Here is a 19,014-nt window from a genome sequence, read left to right as displayed (position 1 = left end):
ATACGTCAAAAGTCCAAAGAAATTTTATTAATAAATTATTGTGATCGCATTAATAATTAGATACTAAAAACGACAATCCTTTCATTGCTTGGTGGAAATTAAGCTTGATGGTAGGATGGTCATCCAATGGAGGATGACAATCATCTTGATAATTAGTGGTGATTGTGGTAGTATGCTAATTTGGTGTAGCAACACAACAACATAACAACGTAGTGATGTAGCAACTTAGTAGTGTAGAATTTGGCTTAATGACATAGTAACATAACCGATAGTCGTATAACAACTTAACGATGTGGTAACATGTAGTGCAACGACGTAGTAGTACAGTCACATAGAATTTTGTATAACGACGTAGCCATGTAGAATTTGGCATGGTGGCGGACGTAGCAGTGTAGTTGCCTAGAAACCTTGCGAATAAGCAATGGATCTTGTCGATTCTAGTCCCCTTCTCTTGTAGAACTCCGTTTTGTTTTATTTATATATGATATAAGATGGTTATGTAATCACTCCACCACTTTCTTAATTATAAATGCTTATATAACCACTCCACTACTCTCTTACTTATGCATGATTATGCAACTGCTTCATTACCATTTTAGTTATAGGTGGTTATGGAGTGATTAGGCTGCTAAGCAGTCATGACCTTTCATAATATACATGTGGCTTGTAACCGTGACCAATCAATCGTCGTTGGTCTTGAGAACTGTAATTGGCCATTATGAACATTGTAGGTTGGCCATTTCGACCATTGGTTACCCATCGATGACTTTTTTATTCATCTTATCTCTGAGGCAGTTGGATTAGGTCATCAACACATCTCACGTAGATATTTTACGGGTTGTTTGGATGCCCATAAAGTTTTTAGTTATAAACACTAAATACTTAGAAAGAGTTTTAGGTGTAAATGAATTAAATGCTATTCTGTTTAGCTTTTAAGTAATAATCTATTTATAGGTTATATGGATTATGTGTTTGGCTAACTCCTAAAGTATTTAAAATTGATAAAGTGGGTATTTATATTATAGAGCGTGGATGGTAAAACCTTTCAAAATCTACAAATTACATGAGGACTTGATTTTTTTATTTTTTATTTTTTTTGGGGGGGGGGGGGGTGAGGGGCGCTTCAAGAGAGCATTAAAGCATGGACACATCAAACAGATTGGATGTCCTCCACCCATCATAGTTGGCCCCAAATGCAATTTAGAAGTTTTTAATGGTGGATGTCCCGTTCTTTCCTAGTGTAATTCATTTGATAATCAACAAGCTATTTTTTTTAGGGTTATAAGAGAGCATCAAGGGAAACACATGATAAATAAATTGGATCTATCATACACATTATGGTGGGCCAAATGCAATTTGGACATTAAAGCATGGACACATCAAATAGATTGGATGTCCTCCACCCATCATAGTTGGCCCCAAATGTAATTTGGAAGTTTTTAATGGTGGATGTCCTGTTCTTTACCATGTAATTCATTTGATAATCAACAAGCGATTGTTTTTTAGGGTTATAAGAGAGCATCAAGGGAAACACATGATAAATAAATTGGATCTACCATGCACATTATGGTGGGCCCACACATCACGAGTATAGTTTAGAATATACAATCCTTTTTTAGCGGTAAAGACCTTACATGTGACCTAAAATATGACTTTTTACCTGGTTTCATAATATAACTAAAAGTTATAATGTATTTACAGCCTGTAGAGGTAAATCCAGGTATACGAACAGTATCCAAACAGCCCTGTATTACAACGTCCAAACGACCCCCAAGGTGCGGCCCACTAGTTTCACGGTCCGGATTACTCTAGACGGCTGAGACAGAGAAAGTAGTCAACGAAAAGACCAGAGACGACACAAGGTCTCTCGTCTTTTCTGCTAAGTTGTGTAAGAAAGAGGCTCCGAAACTTTCTTCCCTCCCAACTCCCAAGTCGAGAGTAGAGAAGAAACACATGGGCAGGAGGACGCAGCAGCAGCTTCAACGGTACTCCTTCCCCAGAAATGCCGGTCTGGGCCTGGCCGCCATTTCCTACGTGGCGATTGACTATCTCCGCCACGTGTCCCCACCCTGGCACGAGCGGCTACAGCCGATGCTCTGGGCCACCCTGGCTCTGGCCTCTGTGGCCCGAGCCCCCTTTTACAGGCAATGGTCTTTGGAGCTTCACTCCGCTATTCCTTTCATCGCCTCCATGCTCTTCATGCTCGCCGCTCTCCTCTTCGAAGCCCTGTCTGTTCGATCCGTCACCGCTGTCCTCGGCCGCGACTGGCACCAGTATGTGCAGCGAAACCCTCTATTGCAAGCCGATGTGATATTTTATTTCTTTAAATCTTGTTTTGTTGTCGTTCTTTGGTGGATTTTGTTTGGAGGTGCTGTTTGTTTTGCTAGTGTTATTGGATTATGTAGGGATATAGGAGTGCAATTAATTCAAAGAGGGCCAGCAATGCCGATTGAGTTTTCCCAATTAGCTACATTGTCACAAATCATCCACCCTGTAGATGACATTAATATACATCAATTTAGGCCATCAATCATTGGATGATCCTAACTCTCAAATTGGTGGCCATTGAATTCGACAGCTAAAATGCGTATGTGGAGCAGTTCAAACTCAATGGGGGCATGTCAGATGTCTATGACTGTGTCTGATCAAGTGGGCCATTACTAATAGGGCGGAGGTAAAGATGTTCTCCGAGAATTTGGTCTTATTCATTTACCCGTTTCCTGGGGAGGTGATCTGCATGGAAGAAATTTTGAGGTCTCGATTCGAAGCTCACATGGACAATGAGGTCTCCGATTTCCTTTGGAGCTTTGGGGGTGGGAAACCTTTCTGTTGGCTTGGATGTCAGCAAGTCATTGAAATCAACCTGCCCACCTTGAATCAAACGCAGGTTCTGTATAAGAGAAATGGCAAGAAAGCTCTATTAAAACACATCTCTTAAGGTTCTGAACACCAAGCAAAAGGTGTGGATAATGAGACCAGGAAACCTATGCATTGGAAGAAAATATTTTTTGGGGGTTTTATTTCCGATGGCCAATGTTTAGGCAATAGGAGTGACATCGCAATAAGATGTGATGGCCTGAACAGTCCACTAGAGCAGGATCTGATAATCAAGGCCAATTCCAATGGAAAGAAGTGGCCTCAGGCTTCTCTACAACATAGTTTGAGGAAGGGAGATTGGCTGAGAAATTTAAAAGTAAATGTGGGAAGTCTGATATCTTTTGGGGCTGTGTGTATGGGTTTTGTGGCTTTGATGTATTAGAAAACCATAAGATGATGAGATATGGACAACCAATGGAGAGTCTAATGAAGGGTCAGGACAGCATTGGGAATTTGGGGGTTTTATAAACAGTGTAATTGGGAACCTCTAGCATTCATCCAAAATCTGTTCAATAGTTCTCCAAGGAAGAGGTAGCCAGTGTTGTATTTGATGTCTTAAATGTAATTGGATTCTGTGCAAATTTTTTCGCAAAACTGCGAAAGTGCGGGATTTGTTTCCGATTTCGTTTAGGATTCTTTCCGATTTTGTTTGGGATTCTTTCTACAACTATATATATGAGTGTAAACGGGATTGGGAGGTATTCGAATGGATTCTAAGGCTTTCTAAAAGGGTTATAGGGTTTCTAAAAGGGTGGAGCAAGGGAGAGATTTGAGGATTGCTCAAGTCTGGTAAGTCCTTTCTCTTTGTAATTTCTACTTTCATAGTGAAGATCTGTCGCTTCGTGCCGTAGTTTTTTACCGAAAGGGTTTTGCACACTAAATCTTTGTGTTTGCTTGGTGCTCTTGGATTGCTATCCTAGATCCATCTCTGTGTGATTCCGCAGCACAATCGCCAATAACCAGCAGTTGTAATAAGAGTCCATCCCATGTTAGATTAGAGGAGATTGTCAATTAAGGAAGGTACAGATGGACGTGTGCACACATGCACATACCTTGGATCCAACAAGATAAGGTGAAGAGTTTTCTGTGCGTGCTTGACTAAGACAAAGATTCTTTGAAATTGTCATCATATGCAAAGAACACTATTGAGGTCAATTCCGTGAACTCTACAAAAATACAGGAAAAGATTTGGGAGCCCTCCAACATTCAAGTCCAATCCCAATAACGTTGTTATGTAATTATGGGGGAATTTGGTTGTCTTATGAAGGCCAAGGAAAGGAACATAAGATTCTATGCTCAAATTTGGAGAAAAGGATGCTTTTACTCTCCCAGGATGGTAGGAAAATCTCACTCCAAACCCAAAAGAGAATTTTAAAACCTCACACTTTTGTTCAACCATGATAAAAGGGAAGATAGGAGGATTGATTCATATTTATTCAAAACAAGTTATAACAGGGTAAGCTAGCATCCTTGCCCAACAAAGGCTGGATCTTGGAATATCAGGGGCTTTGAAGTTGTAGACAAGTGGCTATTTGTTAGGCATTTTGTGGCTATTGAAAAGTTGACTTTTCTAGTTTAAGGAAAACAAACTTGAGAATGCTACCGTCTAAATCAACAAGATGTGGGGTAGGCATATGTCGTGTTCATCTTTTATTCTTTTGATGGGTAGGTTGGGGTGGTATCAATTTTTTGGATGGGGAGGTATTAATGATGGTCGAATGATGTAGAGCGGGTTGCGGACAGTTTCATGGCCAAGATGGATCAGAAAAGGCCCGGTCGACGACAGAAGTGATCCGGACCGTCGGACCTTAGATCGGGCGTATCTCACAATCCGGAATGAGTTATCTGACGTAAAATATATGATTTTGGAGTAGAACGAGCTACTTTAGCCAACCAACCCAACTACGTAGGGTTGCGCAGCCCGGAATTGCGAAAAACCCCTTGATCAACGGTCGTTTCCCTGTTTTAATTTCATTTTTACTATAAATAGTAAGTTTTAGTTTGATTATAACTCTTCATCCGTCGGGCTTTAGGAGTTGCGCCCAACGTGAAAAGAGCTTAGAATAATTAGGAGAACGGTTTGGTGAAGCCAAATAGGACACTTACTATTTTTGGCCGAAAACCTTGCGCACTAGTAGACATCACGACCGTCTATAAATAGTAAATTTACTATTTATAGTAAGTCGCGAATTCTAGGAGTTTTAGTTGTAGTTTGATTCTGATTTCTTTCCCATTGCTTGGTACCCCTATTTAAAGGGTTGTGAACTCGTTTTTATTCATTCATTAATCAGATTCGAATTTATTAGAATTTCTTTCTATTTCCTGCTTTCTTTCCTCGTGGATTCGAGAAGTCTCTGTGAGGAGTCCAGAGAAGTTCCGTGGATTCGGAATAGTTATCCTCTTGAGGAAGACGGTGCTCGACATCACGTCCTCCCCTGCGTCAGTTTGGTATCAGAGCGAGGTTTCCCCTCGGATCAATGGCTTCTAACGACGGGTCGGGCAACAATCCCATGGGCGGTGCTCCAGGGAATTTACCTTTAACGACAGCAGCTTTCGAAGTAGCGCAACGAAAGAATCAGCAAACCATGCAAGGGCTGCAGGCTTCCATCGACCGCATAGCGGATCTCTTGGTGGAAAACCTAAGGCAACTCCGTGTTCCTGGTGGTAATCCTCCACCGCCCATTACTGAAACTCGTAATCACCCTGATCGCAGGATAGTACTGGCAGTGCATCCAAGGGTCATTCCTGAGGAAGGGGCTCCAGTGAGGAGGAAATTGATGACATAATCTTCCAACACCCCAGACATTGCGGCGACCTACAAGCTGAAAGGAGGAGCTTCAGCTTGGTGGGAACAACTGCAACTCGCACGAACCAGGCAGACAAAAGCACCAATCCGCACCTGGCAGCAGATGAAGCAACTACTATGTGCCCGATTCCTCCCTAGAGATTACGATCAGGTATTATTCCAACAATACCAAAATTGTCGATAGAGTAGTCGATTAGTGAGAGAATACGCAGAAGAATTTTACCGCCTGGCGGCGCGTAACGATTTGGTCGAGACTGAATCGCAGCAAGTCGCCCGATTCAGCGGTGGATTGCGTATGGCTATCCAGGATCGGGTCCAGATGCAGTCCGTTTGGACGATGAATGATGCGATCAAGTTGGCTACTCGGGCAGAAGCGCAACTTGAACGTCCTAACACACGGACCTATACTACTGCAAGGATCCCTGTGGCAGGTCCGCCCCAGGGAACTGCACAGCCCAAGGGGAAGGAGCCCGTAGGAGCACGCACTCATACTCTTACGTCTGAGAACCGAGATCAAGGAAGCGGGCAAGCTAGACCCCAAAAGGGCGTATCGATTGCTGCTGGTCTATGTAAAATCCCGAACCCCTATGCTCGGCCAAGGCCCGATAACTGCTATCGTTGTGGCCAACCGGGCCACCTATCAAATACTTGTCCCCAGCGAAAAGTGACAAACCTCGCCATCAATGATGGTAGTGCTGATAACGCTTATGAAGATCCAGATATTGAAGAACAGGAGCATACCACCGAGGACGAAGCAGATAATTCAAGTTGGGTTAAGCAAGATCACGGCGAGTCACTTGTCGTGAGGCGACTATTATATGTGCCAAGAAAAGAAGTGCATCCACAATGGCATAACATCTTCCGCACTAGGTGTACGGTGAATCGAAAGGTTTGTGACGTAATCATTGACAGTGGGAGCAGTGAGAACATCGTCTCCAAGGTTATGGTGGAAATATTGCAATTGAAAACGGAGCGTCATCCCTCTCCATATACAATCTGTTGGATCAAGAAGGTCAGCAAAACAAAGGTAACTGAACGGTGCACCATATCCTTTTCAATTGACAAACATTATAAGGATGAAGTAGTATGCGATGTGGTTGACATGGAAGCATGTCACATACTACTCGGGCAGCCCTGGCAATATGACCGTGACACCACTCATAAAGGGCGAGATAACATATATACCTTCGTCAAGGATGGCCGGAAGACCATATTGGCCCCTATGGATCCAGAGGGACCACCTGAAACTTCTAAAGTAGAGGGCCGTTCTCTCTTAATCATACGGGACTTCGTGGAAGAATCCAAAGAAACAGGACAGACTTATGCATTAATTATAAAAGGGGAAGAACTCGAGCCTACCATCATCCTTGAAAGACTAAGGCCCCTGCTACATGAATTCAAAGAAATCTGGCCCGATGACCTTCCCGATGGGTTACCCCCCATGAGGGATATCCAACATCATATCGACTTTGTCCTTGGGTCTAGTTTGCCTAATCGTCCTTATTATCGAATGAGTCCGAATGAGTGCGAGATTCTGCAAGGACAAGTAGAGGAGTTGATCCGTAAGGGTCTTATTCGAAAAAGCATGAGTCTATGTGTTGTACCAACTCTATTAACTCTAAAGAAAGATGGGAGTTGGCGCATGTGTGTTGACAGCCGAGCCATCGACAAAATCACCATAAAATACAGGTTTCCTATACCACGGTTGGACGATATGCTGGACATGCTAGAGGGTGCAAAAATATTTTCTAAATTGAACCTAAGGAGCGGCTACCATCAGATTCGAATATGGCCGGGTGATGAGTGGAAAACGGCCTTTATGACCAAGGAAGGATTATACGAATGGATGGTCATGCCCTTCGGTCTTTCGAATGCGCCTAGCACATTTATGAGATTGATGAACCAGGTTTTGAAACCTTTCATTGGGTAGTTCGTTGTGGTTTATTTCGATAATATTTTGATATACAGTCAAGACGAAACCACCCATATGGAACACCTCAAGAAGGTCCTTCAAGTGCTCACTAAAAATAAACCGTATCTCAATTTAAAAAAGTGCAGCTTCATGACAGATAGCTTATTATTCCTGGGTTTTGTCGTAACATCCACGGGCATTCGGGTAGATGAGGAAAAGGTGAAGGCAATCAGAGAATGGCCAGTTCTCACAAATATTCACGAAGTGCGAAGTTTTCATGGACTGGCGACATTCTATCGTCGGTTCGTGAAAAATTTCAGTACCATTGTGTCACCAATCACAGATTGCATGAAGAAAGGGCCGTTTCAATGGACTGACGAAGCCGACAAGAGCTTTGCCGAAGTCAAGCGCAGATTATCCACGACCCCGGTTCTTATACTTTCCAACTTTGACAAACTCTTTGAAGTCGAATGTGATGCCTCATATGTCGTAATTGGGGGGGTTCTGTCTCAAGAAGGTAGGCCAGTAGCCTTCTACAGTGAGAAACTTAGCGATGCACGTAAGAAGTGGTCTACATATGAGATCGAGTTATACGCGGTGGTCCAGGCACTGCGACATTGGCGACATTATTTGATTCAAAGGGAATTCATACTTTATACGGACCATCAAGCTCTTAAATTCATTAATAATCAAGCTAACATTAACCGTGTGCATGCTAGATGGATCTCATTTTTGCAGGAATTCACATTCGTACTGAAACACAAGTCAGGGCAACAGAACAAAGTAGCGGATGCATTGAGTCGGCGTGCAACTTTGTTAGTCACTATGAGCAATGAGGTTGTTGGGTTCGAGCGCCTCAAAGACATATGCCGATGACGACGACTTCAAGGACGCATGGGTTAGATGCCAAGAAGGTCACCCTGGCGACTTACATATGCAAAACGGGTTTCTTTTCAAGGGGAATCAACTGTGCATCCCGAACAATTCGCTAAGGGAACAAATAATCCAAGAGCTACATGGAGGTGGCCTCAGTGGACACCTTCGGCGAGACAAGACGGGAGCTCTTGTGGAAGAACGGTATTACTGGCCGCAATTGATACGTGATGTGGGAAAGGTAGTCCAACGTTGTTATATTTGTCAGACCTCCAAGGGGCAATCTCATAATACGGGCCTCTACACCCCATTACCTGTGCCTGACAGCCCTTGGGAGGATTTATCTATGGACTTCGTGCTTGGTCTCCCACGAACACAATGCGGCATGGATTCGGGGGTTCATGGTATTAGATCGTTTCTCCAAGATGGCGCACTTTATTCCATGCAAGAAGACTCTCGATGCAACACATGTGGCGAATCTATTCTTCAGAAAAATTGTGCGGCTACACGCGGTTCCCAAGACTATTACTTCTGACCGTGACACGAAGTACATAAGTCACTTTTGGCGGACTTTGTGGACTCGGTTCGATACACGACTTTAGTTCAGCAGCGCCTACCACCCACAGACTGACGGTCAAACTGAGATTGTGAATCGCACGTTGGGAAACCTCCTTCGATGTATTTCAGGAGAAAAACCGAAGCAGTGGGATTTGGCTTTGTCTCAAGCAGAGTTTGCATTCAACAACATGGTGAACCGCTCGACAGGGAAATCCTCGTTCCAAGTTATTTACGGACGAGTACCTCGCCACACACTAAACTTGGTCCCTCTGCCCAAGCTCCCAGGCATGAGCATTGCAGTAGAACATTGGCTGACAAGATCATGGGCATTCATGTGGAGGTACAAACCAAGCTACATGCCTCGAACGAAAAGTACAAGGAGCAAGCGGACAAGCATCGGCGACAAAAGGTGTTCGAGGTGGGCGACCAAGTAATGGTCCATCTGCGCAAAGAACGATTTCCGACCGGAACGTACAACAAGTTGAATAATAAAAAGATTGGACCAGTACCAATCATCCGAAAGATCAATGATAACGCCTATGTTGTTGATCTTCCAGATGACATGGCGATCTCACGGACTTTCAACGTCGCGGACCTGACCGAGTATCATGAACCAGCGCAGGATGAGAACTCGAGGACGAGTTCTTTTGAAGTGGAGGGGACTGATGTAGAGCGGGTCGCAGACAGTTTCATGGCCAAGATGGATCAGAAAAGGCCCGGTCGACGACAGAAGTGATCCGGATCATCGGACCTTAGATTAGGCGTATCTCACAATCCGGAATGAGTTATCTAACGTAAAATATATGATTTTGGGGTAGAACGAGCTACTTTAGCCAACCAACCCAACTACGCCGGGTTGCGCACTCGGAATTGCAAAAAACCCCTTGATCGACGGTCGTTTCCCTGTATTAATTTCATTTTTACTATAAATAGTAAGTTTTAGTTTGATTATAACTCTTCATCCGTCGGGCTTTAGGAGTTGCGCCCAACGTGAAAAGAGCTTAGAATAATTAGGAGAACGGTTTGGTGAAGCCAAATAGGACACTTACTATTTTTGGCCAAAAACCTTGCGCACTAGTAGACATCACGACCGTCTATAAATAGTAAGTTTACTATTTATAGTAAGTCGCGAATTCTAGGAGTTTTAGTTGTAATTTGATTCTGATTTCTTTCCCATTGCTTGGTACCCCTATTTAAAGGGTTGTGAACTCGTTTTTATTCATTCATTAATCAGATTCGAATTTATTAGAATTTCTTTCTATTTCCTGCTTTCTTTCCTCGTGGATTCGAGAAGTCTCTGTGAGGAGTCCAGAGAAGTTCCGTGGATTCGGAATAGTTATCCTCTTGAGGAAGACGGTGCTCGACCTCATGTCCTCCCCTGCGTCATCGAAGCATGTGGTTGGAAAGAACTTCGAGGAGGAATAGACTCCAATGTGCTCTCTAATCTTAATGGTGACTAAAAGCCCAAGTCCAGATAGTTTTCCTATGGCTTTTTTCTTGACATTTTGGGAAGATGTCAAATATGATATTATGGGTTTTATGGCAGAGTTTCATGAATGAGGAAACCTTTATAAGGATATTGGTGCATTGTAATAGATCTAATATGTAAGGATGGCGAGTGGAACATTTGAAAGATTTTAGGCCCATTAGCTTGATCGGGTGTCCCTATAAAATTCTTGTCAAATTCCTTACTTCGAGGTTGTGCAAAGGGTTGGAGGGCATTATATTGGAAATCTAAGGTGCATTCGTCTTTGGAAGGAAGAGTTTGAATGGGGCTTTAATAGCCCATAAATGTATTGATTCTAGACATAGAACGGTCATTCTAGACATAGAACGGCAAGACCTAGCATTATTTGTGAGCTAGATGTGGAGAAGTCTTATGACCATGTCGATTAGAGCTTCCATCGGTATATGATGGGTATCACGCCCCAAATCCGGAACCCAGGCCCTACTACTTCCTCCGGTCACGACAACTTCCTCGCCAGTGTCGCCACTCACCGGACTTGGTGAACGATTAGCGAACTTCCCGAACGCCAAACCCAGCTCATGGCGGGGGAGTGTTTTTTTTTTTGAATGGTTAATCTGATTAGGCGGTTACACAGTTTATACAAGGCTAAGATCTCAACCATCTGAACTCTGATCGAGGTGTATTATATACCGTTGGAAAGCTACTTCGATTTTCTACGAAGCCAATGAAATATATCTTTCTATTGGGTTTAATAAAAGGGCAAAAAATGGGTCATTTTTTTGGCAAATTGGAATCCTCTATGTGCTATTAGATAGCAGCCAAGTAAAGTTAACGCCACAGATGATTGGACTGTTGGATGACTACAAAATTTGGCCCAGAGTTAATTCATATTGTGGTCCATATTATTCCCAAGTTTCGACTTAGATCTTAGCATGGTTGATTTTATATAATTTTTACAAGTTGCTGTCCAGATACAAAAAGGGATTACATGTGAAAGGTGTGGATATAATGTTCATCATGGTGGACCATACTGACGTGGGCCACCTTGTTGACCACTATGGCCAGTAATATATGCACTCATGGGGCTCCACACCAGTGGGCCCCACACATATCAAGAAAATTAAAAAAGGAAGAAAGAGGAAGATGAGGAGGATGGAAGGAGGGGTGTAGACTCACCTCAAATGGATGGATGGCTTGATGATGATGTGTGGTCCACTTCCTCTATGTTTGATGATGGGCCACACCTTGGCTCTACTCTTCCTCTCTCTTAAAATCTCAGAATTTTCTAAGTATAGGAAAAGTATGAGTGTAAAAGAGCTCCTACTCTCATATAGGGAATTGGGGGCTAAGGTGGCAAGATGATATGGCAAGTTTATGGGGTCTTATTGGTGCTAAAAGGGAGGTGGAAGGTGGTTTATGGCATGGGTAGTGGATGGATGAGGTAGATGGTGCTAAGCATGCATTGGCCAAGGTGGAAGAAATCTAGTCATGCATTGTCTAATGAATGGATAAAGGATTGTAGGTTGTAGGTGATGCATGGTGGATGATGAAGCGGAGTGTTGCAATTGGTTGTTTGAAGTTATGTGGCACAAAACAAGACATGCATTGGATGCATGTATAGGATGAGGTGGACATGGGCCATAATTAGTTTCTAAGGCATGAGGAGAGAGCTAATGATGGATTTTGGGGTAGAATCCAATTTTGTCTTATAGTGCATTGTCTTATATATGCTAGCTCCTTATTTATTATGTAGTAATTGTCTTATCCTGTGATAATGCATATGTTCTAGAAAGTGGGCTTTAGGCCCACATAGGCTCAAGTCTAATGGACCCAGCACAATTAAGGTTGCTCATGTTACAAGATACGCAATTTTGGTCGTAGATTCGATGGGTCGTATCTCACTAATGGAGTGTCGGATTGACACAATTTTCGCTGTGGCGACCACAACGATGACGCGATCCACATGACAGAGGTATCAAGGTCATCTGGGAAAATTCACTCGGGTGGGGTTGTTGGGTGCGCACTAGGGTGCAGTGTATGGTCTATCGATTGTGTGGGTTGGGACACGTGTATGCATGAACAATGTGACAAACCTTGTATCAATCCGATACTCCGTTAGTGAGATATGACCCATCGAATCCACGACCAAAATTGCATATCTTGTAACATGAGCAACCTTTATAGTGCTAGGCCCATTGGACTTGAGCTCATGTAAACCTAAAGCCCACTTTCTAAAACATAGGAATTATCACAAGATAAGATAATCACTACATGACAAATAAGGAGTTAGCACATATAAGATAATGTACTATAAGAGAAAATTGGATGCTACCCCAAAATCCATCATTAGCCCTCTCCTCATGCCTTAGAAACTAATCATGGCCATGTCCACCTCATTCTACACATGCATCCAATGCATGTCTTGTTTTGTGACACATCACTTCAAACAACCAATTGCAACACTTCACTTTATCATCTACCATGCATCACCTACAACGTACAATCCTTATCCATTCATTAACCAATGCATGACTAGATTTTTTCGACCTTGATCAATGCATGCTTAGCATCATCCATCCACTACCCATACCATACACCACCTTCCACCTCACGTTTAGCACCAATAAGACCCCATAAACTTGCCACATCATCTTGTCACCTCAACCCCTAATTCCCTATATATGAGTAGGAGCTCTCTTACACTCAAACTTTTGCTATACTTAGAAAATTTTGAGATTTTAAGAGTGAGAGAGAGTGAGGCCAAGGTGTGGCCCATCATCAAACCTAGAGGGAGTGGACCACACATCATCATTAAGCCATCCATCCATCCATTTGAGGTGAGTCTACACCCCTCCTTCCATCCTCCTCTTTCTTCCTTTTTTTAATTTTCTTGATGCGTGGGGCCCACTGGTGTGGAGCCCCATGGGTGCATATATTACTGGCCATAGTGGTCAGCAAGGTGGCCCACGTCAGTATGGTCCACCATGATGAACATTATATCCACACCCTTGACATGTAATCCCGTTTTTGTATCTGGACAGGAACTTGTAAAAATCGTATAAAATCAACTATGCAATATCTGAGTTGAAACTTGGGAATAATATGGACCATAATATGAGCTAATTCTGGGCCAAATTTCATAGCCATCCAATGGTCCAATCGTTCGTGGCATTAACTTTACTTGACTGTTGTCCAGCTGCACACAGAGGGTTTCAATTTGCCAAAAAAATAACCCATTTTTTGTCCCTTTATCAAACCCAATAGAAAGATATATTCCATTGGCTTCGTAGAAAATCGAAGTAACTTTCCAATGGTATATAATACGCCTCGATCAGAGTTCGGTTGGTTGAGATCTTAGCTTTGTATAAAATGTGTAATTGCCTAATAAAATTAACCATTCAAAAAAAAACAAAAAAACAAAAAAACAAAAAGAAAAGAAAACTCTCTCGCCATGAGTTGGGTTTGGCATTCAGGAAGTTCGCTAATCGTTCACCAACTCCGGCGAGTGGCGAGGAAGCTGTCGCGACCCAAATTCTGGACTTGGGAAGTAGTAGGGCCTGGGTTTCAGATTTGGGGCGTGACAGAAATTGGTATTAGAGCAATAATCCTATGGAGACCTGTTTGTATTCTGATGTTTGAAAACCTAGGAATAATATGGACCACAATATGAGCTAACTCTGGGCCAAATTTCATTGCCTGTCCAGCAGCACACAAAAGATTCCGATTTGCCAAAAAAATGGCCCATGTTTTGTCCCTTTATTAAACACAATAGAAAGATATATTCCACTGGCTTTGTAGAAAATCGAAGTAGCTTTCCAACGGTATATATTACGCCTTGATCAAAGTTTGGATGGTTGAGATCTTAGCCTTCTACAAAAATGTATCTGAGAGCTTGTTGTGACTACATATTGTGTGGGCCAAATCCGTGATTCCAACTGTCAGATGTATTTGATATTTTTTTTCTTAACATATTTAAGATAGTTAATAATCACATGTATGGTCCCTATGGTCAGATTCTTTCATAATAGAATTTAGGAAATTCTGGACTGATAGATACTTCCGTAAGGATAAACCTTGAATTGTTATGTGCGGTCCAAATGGATCCAAGGCTCTGTATGGTTGGAAACCTATATACAACCTAAATGATGTATTCTCAAACCATCCATTGTTTCGGATTTCCCAACAGAGAGTCTGTTCATAGAGATTTGATCAAGACATTTCATGTGCTACTTGTATATTGTATTTTTGTTGTCCACAACATTCATCCTGTTATTGTGGACTCACTTGGTAGGGGGCTACTTTTGATTTATGTACTTTATTAGTTCATTCAATTTGGACAGCCTTATGTATCGATGTGTCTCGTATCTATGCTTTGCCAGCGTGTGGGCTCCATTTGCTATTCTATCTATTTCCTTTCCTTTGCACTTTTTCTATTTACTAAAATTTTTCAAAGTACTTAAACTGCATTGCATGTAGGCCTCTTTAACACCTTGTGGTGGGCCCCACGCTCTTTTGTTAAGGGTCCCACTTTGAAGGATGTTTAATCCCTATATAAGTGAGTTGGGATGTCCCACCTTTTTGTCAGGAATGATCCCCAAGTGTTTGGAAAGTGGGCCCTAAGTTGTGACAGACCCCATTGCTGAAAACTGTCTGATTATTTTTGTATTTTGTGCCAAATTTGGGCCTCTGTAATGGACCCCACACAGAAGATATGAGTAGGCCACCACTTGGAACCTTTAACCTATACCAATGAGATAAATAATATTTTACTTAGGCTAAGTCAGACCCCACATGATCGGGGAGTGGGTCCAAAAATGGGGCCAGGCATGGTTGTGCTAAAAACTCTATGCAGAAATTTAAAATACCTATGTTTGGTCGTACACCAAATATTATGTATACATAATTAGTTGGTCCCATCTTATATTTTTTGAAGTCCATATATAGGAATACCAAGGGCACCTGATGACACGCTGAAAGATGGTCCCTCGTGATCATGGGACGTACTCAAACTTGGGCCAAAACTAATTCTACACGTGTCTCCTGCATAGTTTCTCCAAGTACCCATGTTTGGGTCATCACTGTAAATTGTACACGCCCAACCAATGAGGCCCGCTTATAATTTGTAAAGCCTATACATAGAGCTACCAGGTGGCTATTTTCTTTCACTAGATGTAGGCCCCACGTGATCATGAATCTGACTCTAAAATGGCCCAAAACCAACCCTGTACCAAAAGTCTGTTTGATATAGAATTTATGTGGGCCACATTAATGGGGTCCACCACCTTCCCAGGGCATTTAATGCGGCATCTAAACCATGGAAAAGAACTCGTTAGTGCTGGTGAGCCCAAAACCTTAGGTGTGCCACTTAGTGTGGGTTGTCTTGTATGTGCACTTCCCTTCATCTGATGAGGCCCACCTAGTGTGTTTTGTAAATGGGTGTTATATAACTTATAAAATATGTAGTGGACTTATCTTGTTGCCTAGTTGTTGTCTTAAGGTATGGATGGCCTTGGGCCCATCTAAATGAGGCAACCCAAGGCCCAAGTGGGCCCAACACTAAGAGAAATCGTTGGGGAGTGAGAAGCCCACTATGGTAACTTTCATTGAGCCCATTAGGTAGGCCTATTGCCTAGTGGTCAGTGTGCCTTACACACTACCTCTAGTCAAGTGGACCACACTTAGCGATGCCTATTTTAGAATTCATAAACTAGATAATTGGGCTTTTTCTTGGTTTGCTTGTATATGTGGCTAGTGGGCCCAATATGATGCATGACATGAAAGATGTTAGCATGTTGTTCTTATATTTGAGATTGTGCATTGTTTCTAGTTGATGGTGGAGTGTGTGGATTCCACTTAGTTGTGAAGTTGAATACACACCATTGAAGGCCTTGTGGTTGGAAGTTTATCCCTTGGAGTTGGCCTAGTGGTCCACCAACTGAGACTCACACTTGACCTATACGACCCCATGCCTTACATGTAGTCCAAGGTCAATATGGAAGTCACACTAGGTGGGACGCACCTAGTAATGGTCGACATGATGATAAATGTGTGATGACATGATAATGATGATGGCGAGTTGCTGGTTGTAATGATAGATATGATCTAATTGATGGTGATTATGGTAGGGTTAATATCGATTATGGTGATAATTTAATAGATGGTACATTGATGACATATGCATTGATGATGAATTAGTTGTTTATGGTAGTTGTGACATTGCCTATGTTAATCATGAAGTGGAAGTGATTTTCATGCTAATGATAATGATAGTATGTACATGTATATGATAACAAAATATGCTAGTTGATCACCATGCTTTACTTGATAATCGTTACACTGGATAATGAGGTTGATATCCTTGTTGATAATCATGCACGTGTTGATACTCATGACAATGATGTGTATAATCACTATGCTTTGCTTGATATTGGTTACATTGGAGATGATATTGATATCAAAGTGATAATAATGCACATGTTGATGGTCACGATGATCTCATGCTTGAGATAACCTTGTTTTACTTTATGCTTGAATGATGATAAATAAATAATGTTGGTGAACGTAAGGATAACCTCATGCATGATAGAAGCCTAATGCCTAGGGCATGTATGATGGTAGTGTTGGATGATGGCCATGATATTGATGATGTATGTGAATCCTTGTATGCTATGTACTTCATCCACAAGCTTTCATGACTTAGATAATTTGGTGTAAAATGTCGGATTGACATGGTTTTCGCCGTTGCGACCATAACGACGATGCGGTTCACATGACAGAGGTATCAAGGTTATCTGGGAAAAATCACTCGGGTGGGGTTGCTGGGTGCACTAGGGTGTAGTGTATGGTCTATCAATGGTGTGGGTTGGGACACATGTGTGCATGGACGGTGTGACAAAGGATCGGGATCCTACATTGGGTCACATGGTTTTGGCTCAAATAGATATGTATCAGCTTGGCCCACTTTTCAATTTTGGTGAATGGACCTAGTGTTGCTGAATGGATCCCCTAATGGATTTTTTAGAAGCTCGAGGGTGTTGAGGTAACTTGTTTGTCCCCTTTTCTCTTTATAAGCATAGTTGAAGTTCTAAGTAAGATGGATCATACTCGTATTATAGGGTTATTAGTGACTTTGAGGTTGAGGTGGATTTCCACATTTCTCACTAGCAATTTGTAGATGATAGATTTTTCAAAAGCTCTAGGGTGTTGAGGCGATTTATTATCACTTTTCTCTTTACGAGCACAGCTGAAGTTCTTAACAAGATAGATCGTACTTGTATAATAGGCTTATTAGCGACTTTGAGGGTCAGTTGGTGGATTTCCACATTTCTCACTAGCAATTCGTAGATGATACTCGTTTGTTTTGCAAGGCAGTAATGGGCCAAATTGACAATCTTCAAAGATGTTGTCGTGCCTTGAGGTGGTTCCTTGTCTGTGAATTAATAGTCAGATAAGTGAATAGTTGGGGGTGCGGTTAAGTGAACCTAAAGTGGCATCATTAGCTAGGGCCAATTGTTGCAAGGTGGGTAGCCTTCCCTCCTGCTTGGGTCTTCCACTGTGCATGGGGAAGCCGAACAAGCATATCTTTGGGATGTAATGGTGAACAAAATGGAACAACATTGTTAGGTTGAAAGAGTTGCTATCACTCAAGAAGGGTAAAATTCCATTGATCATATGCCTATGTACTTCAGGTCACTTTTATAGTACCTGATAGGCGTCATCTGTAAGTTGGAAAAGATTCAAAGGGACCTTTTATGTCAAGTTTTGGAAAGCATTAAAAAATTTTGAATTCGATTATCAAATCAGTAAGATCTCTATACCTCAATCATAAAGAAATAGACAAAAGTTCATCGACAATAATATTTTATTAAAGACTGGGCAAGGTATTCCATAATGGTAATGATTGCTGTAACGGCCACTACCATTACCTTTACAATACAGCTGTAATAGTCGTTATGATCTCTCTCTCTCTCTCACACACACACACACACACACTTTTAAATTGAAAAAAAAAAACTTGAAAACCTGTATTGGCTCCGTAATGGACCGTTACGGCCTTTACGGGGGTTGTAATTCTTGTTATGGGTCTTCTCCTCTTTCTTTCTTCTTTCTTTGTTACGACTATTATGACCCCATAACGTGTAATAGTTACCACCGCCGCCTTTACGTAACGACCATAATGACGCACCATGAAAGAGGGAGAAATAACTTTATTGAAATTGAAAGCTTCTCTTACACATACTTGAGAACTCAATAAACTTAAAAAATTAGAATGCCTTACCTCCTAGACCAACCCCCTTTATAGACTCTGTTAGTCCCTTGATATATATTGATACACCATCCTCTGACGGCTCGAGCTTTTAGAGAAAGTAATTGTTTGACATGGTATTAGTGCGGAAGGTCAAGTGTTCGAATCTTAGGTGCAGCAAATATGCCTCAGTTAATATATTATCCCACGGGGGATTGTTTATGGCGTGAGTTGTGAATGTCCCTCCACCTGGGTGTGAGTTGTGTGTCCCTCCA

General features: G+C 42.1%; 1 protein-coding gene across 1 annotated transcript in view; it reads left to right on the top strand.

Moving 5' to 3' along the window:
- Positions 1-1,864: 1,864 nt before the first annotated feature.
- The window catches only part of LOC131237372 (protein PHLOEM UNLOADING MODULATOR), a 33,854-nt gene continuing 16,704 nt past the window's right edge, over positions 1,865-19,014 (top strand). Inside the window, exon 1 of the mRNA XM_058235092.1 lies at positions 1,865-2,273. Within this exon, the coding sequence (XP_058091075.1) occupies positions 1,954-2,273 (320 nt within the window). The 5' untranslated portion in view covers positions 1,865-1,953. The remainder of the gene's footprint in view (positions 2,274-19,014) is intronic.

The sequence above is a fragment of the Magnolia sinica genome, chromosome 2 (assembly GCF_029962835.1).
Source record: "Magnolia sinica isolate HGM2019 chromosome 2, MsV1, whole genome shotgun sequence".
NCBI lineage: Eukaryota > Viridiplantae > Streptophyta > Magnoliopsida > Magnoliales > Magnoliaceae > Magnolia > Magnolia sinica.
Note: the sequence above shows the minus strand (reverse complement) of the source record. Positions and strands in the feature narration are given on the sequence as shown.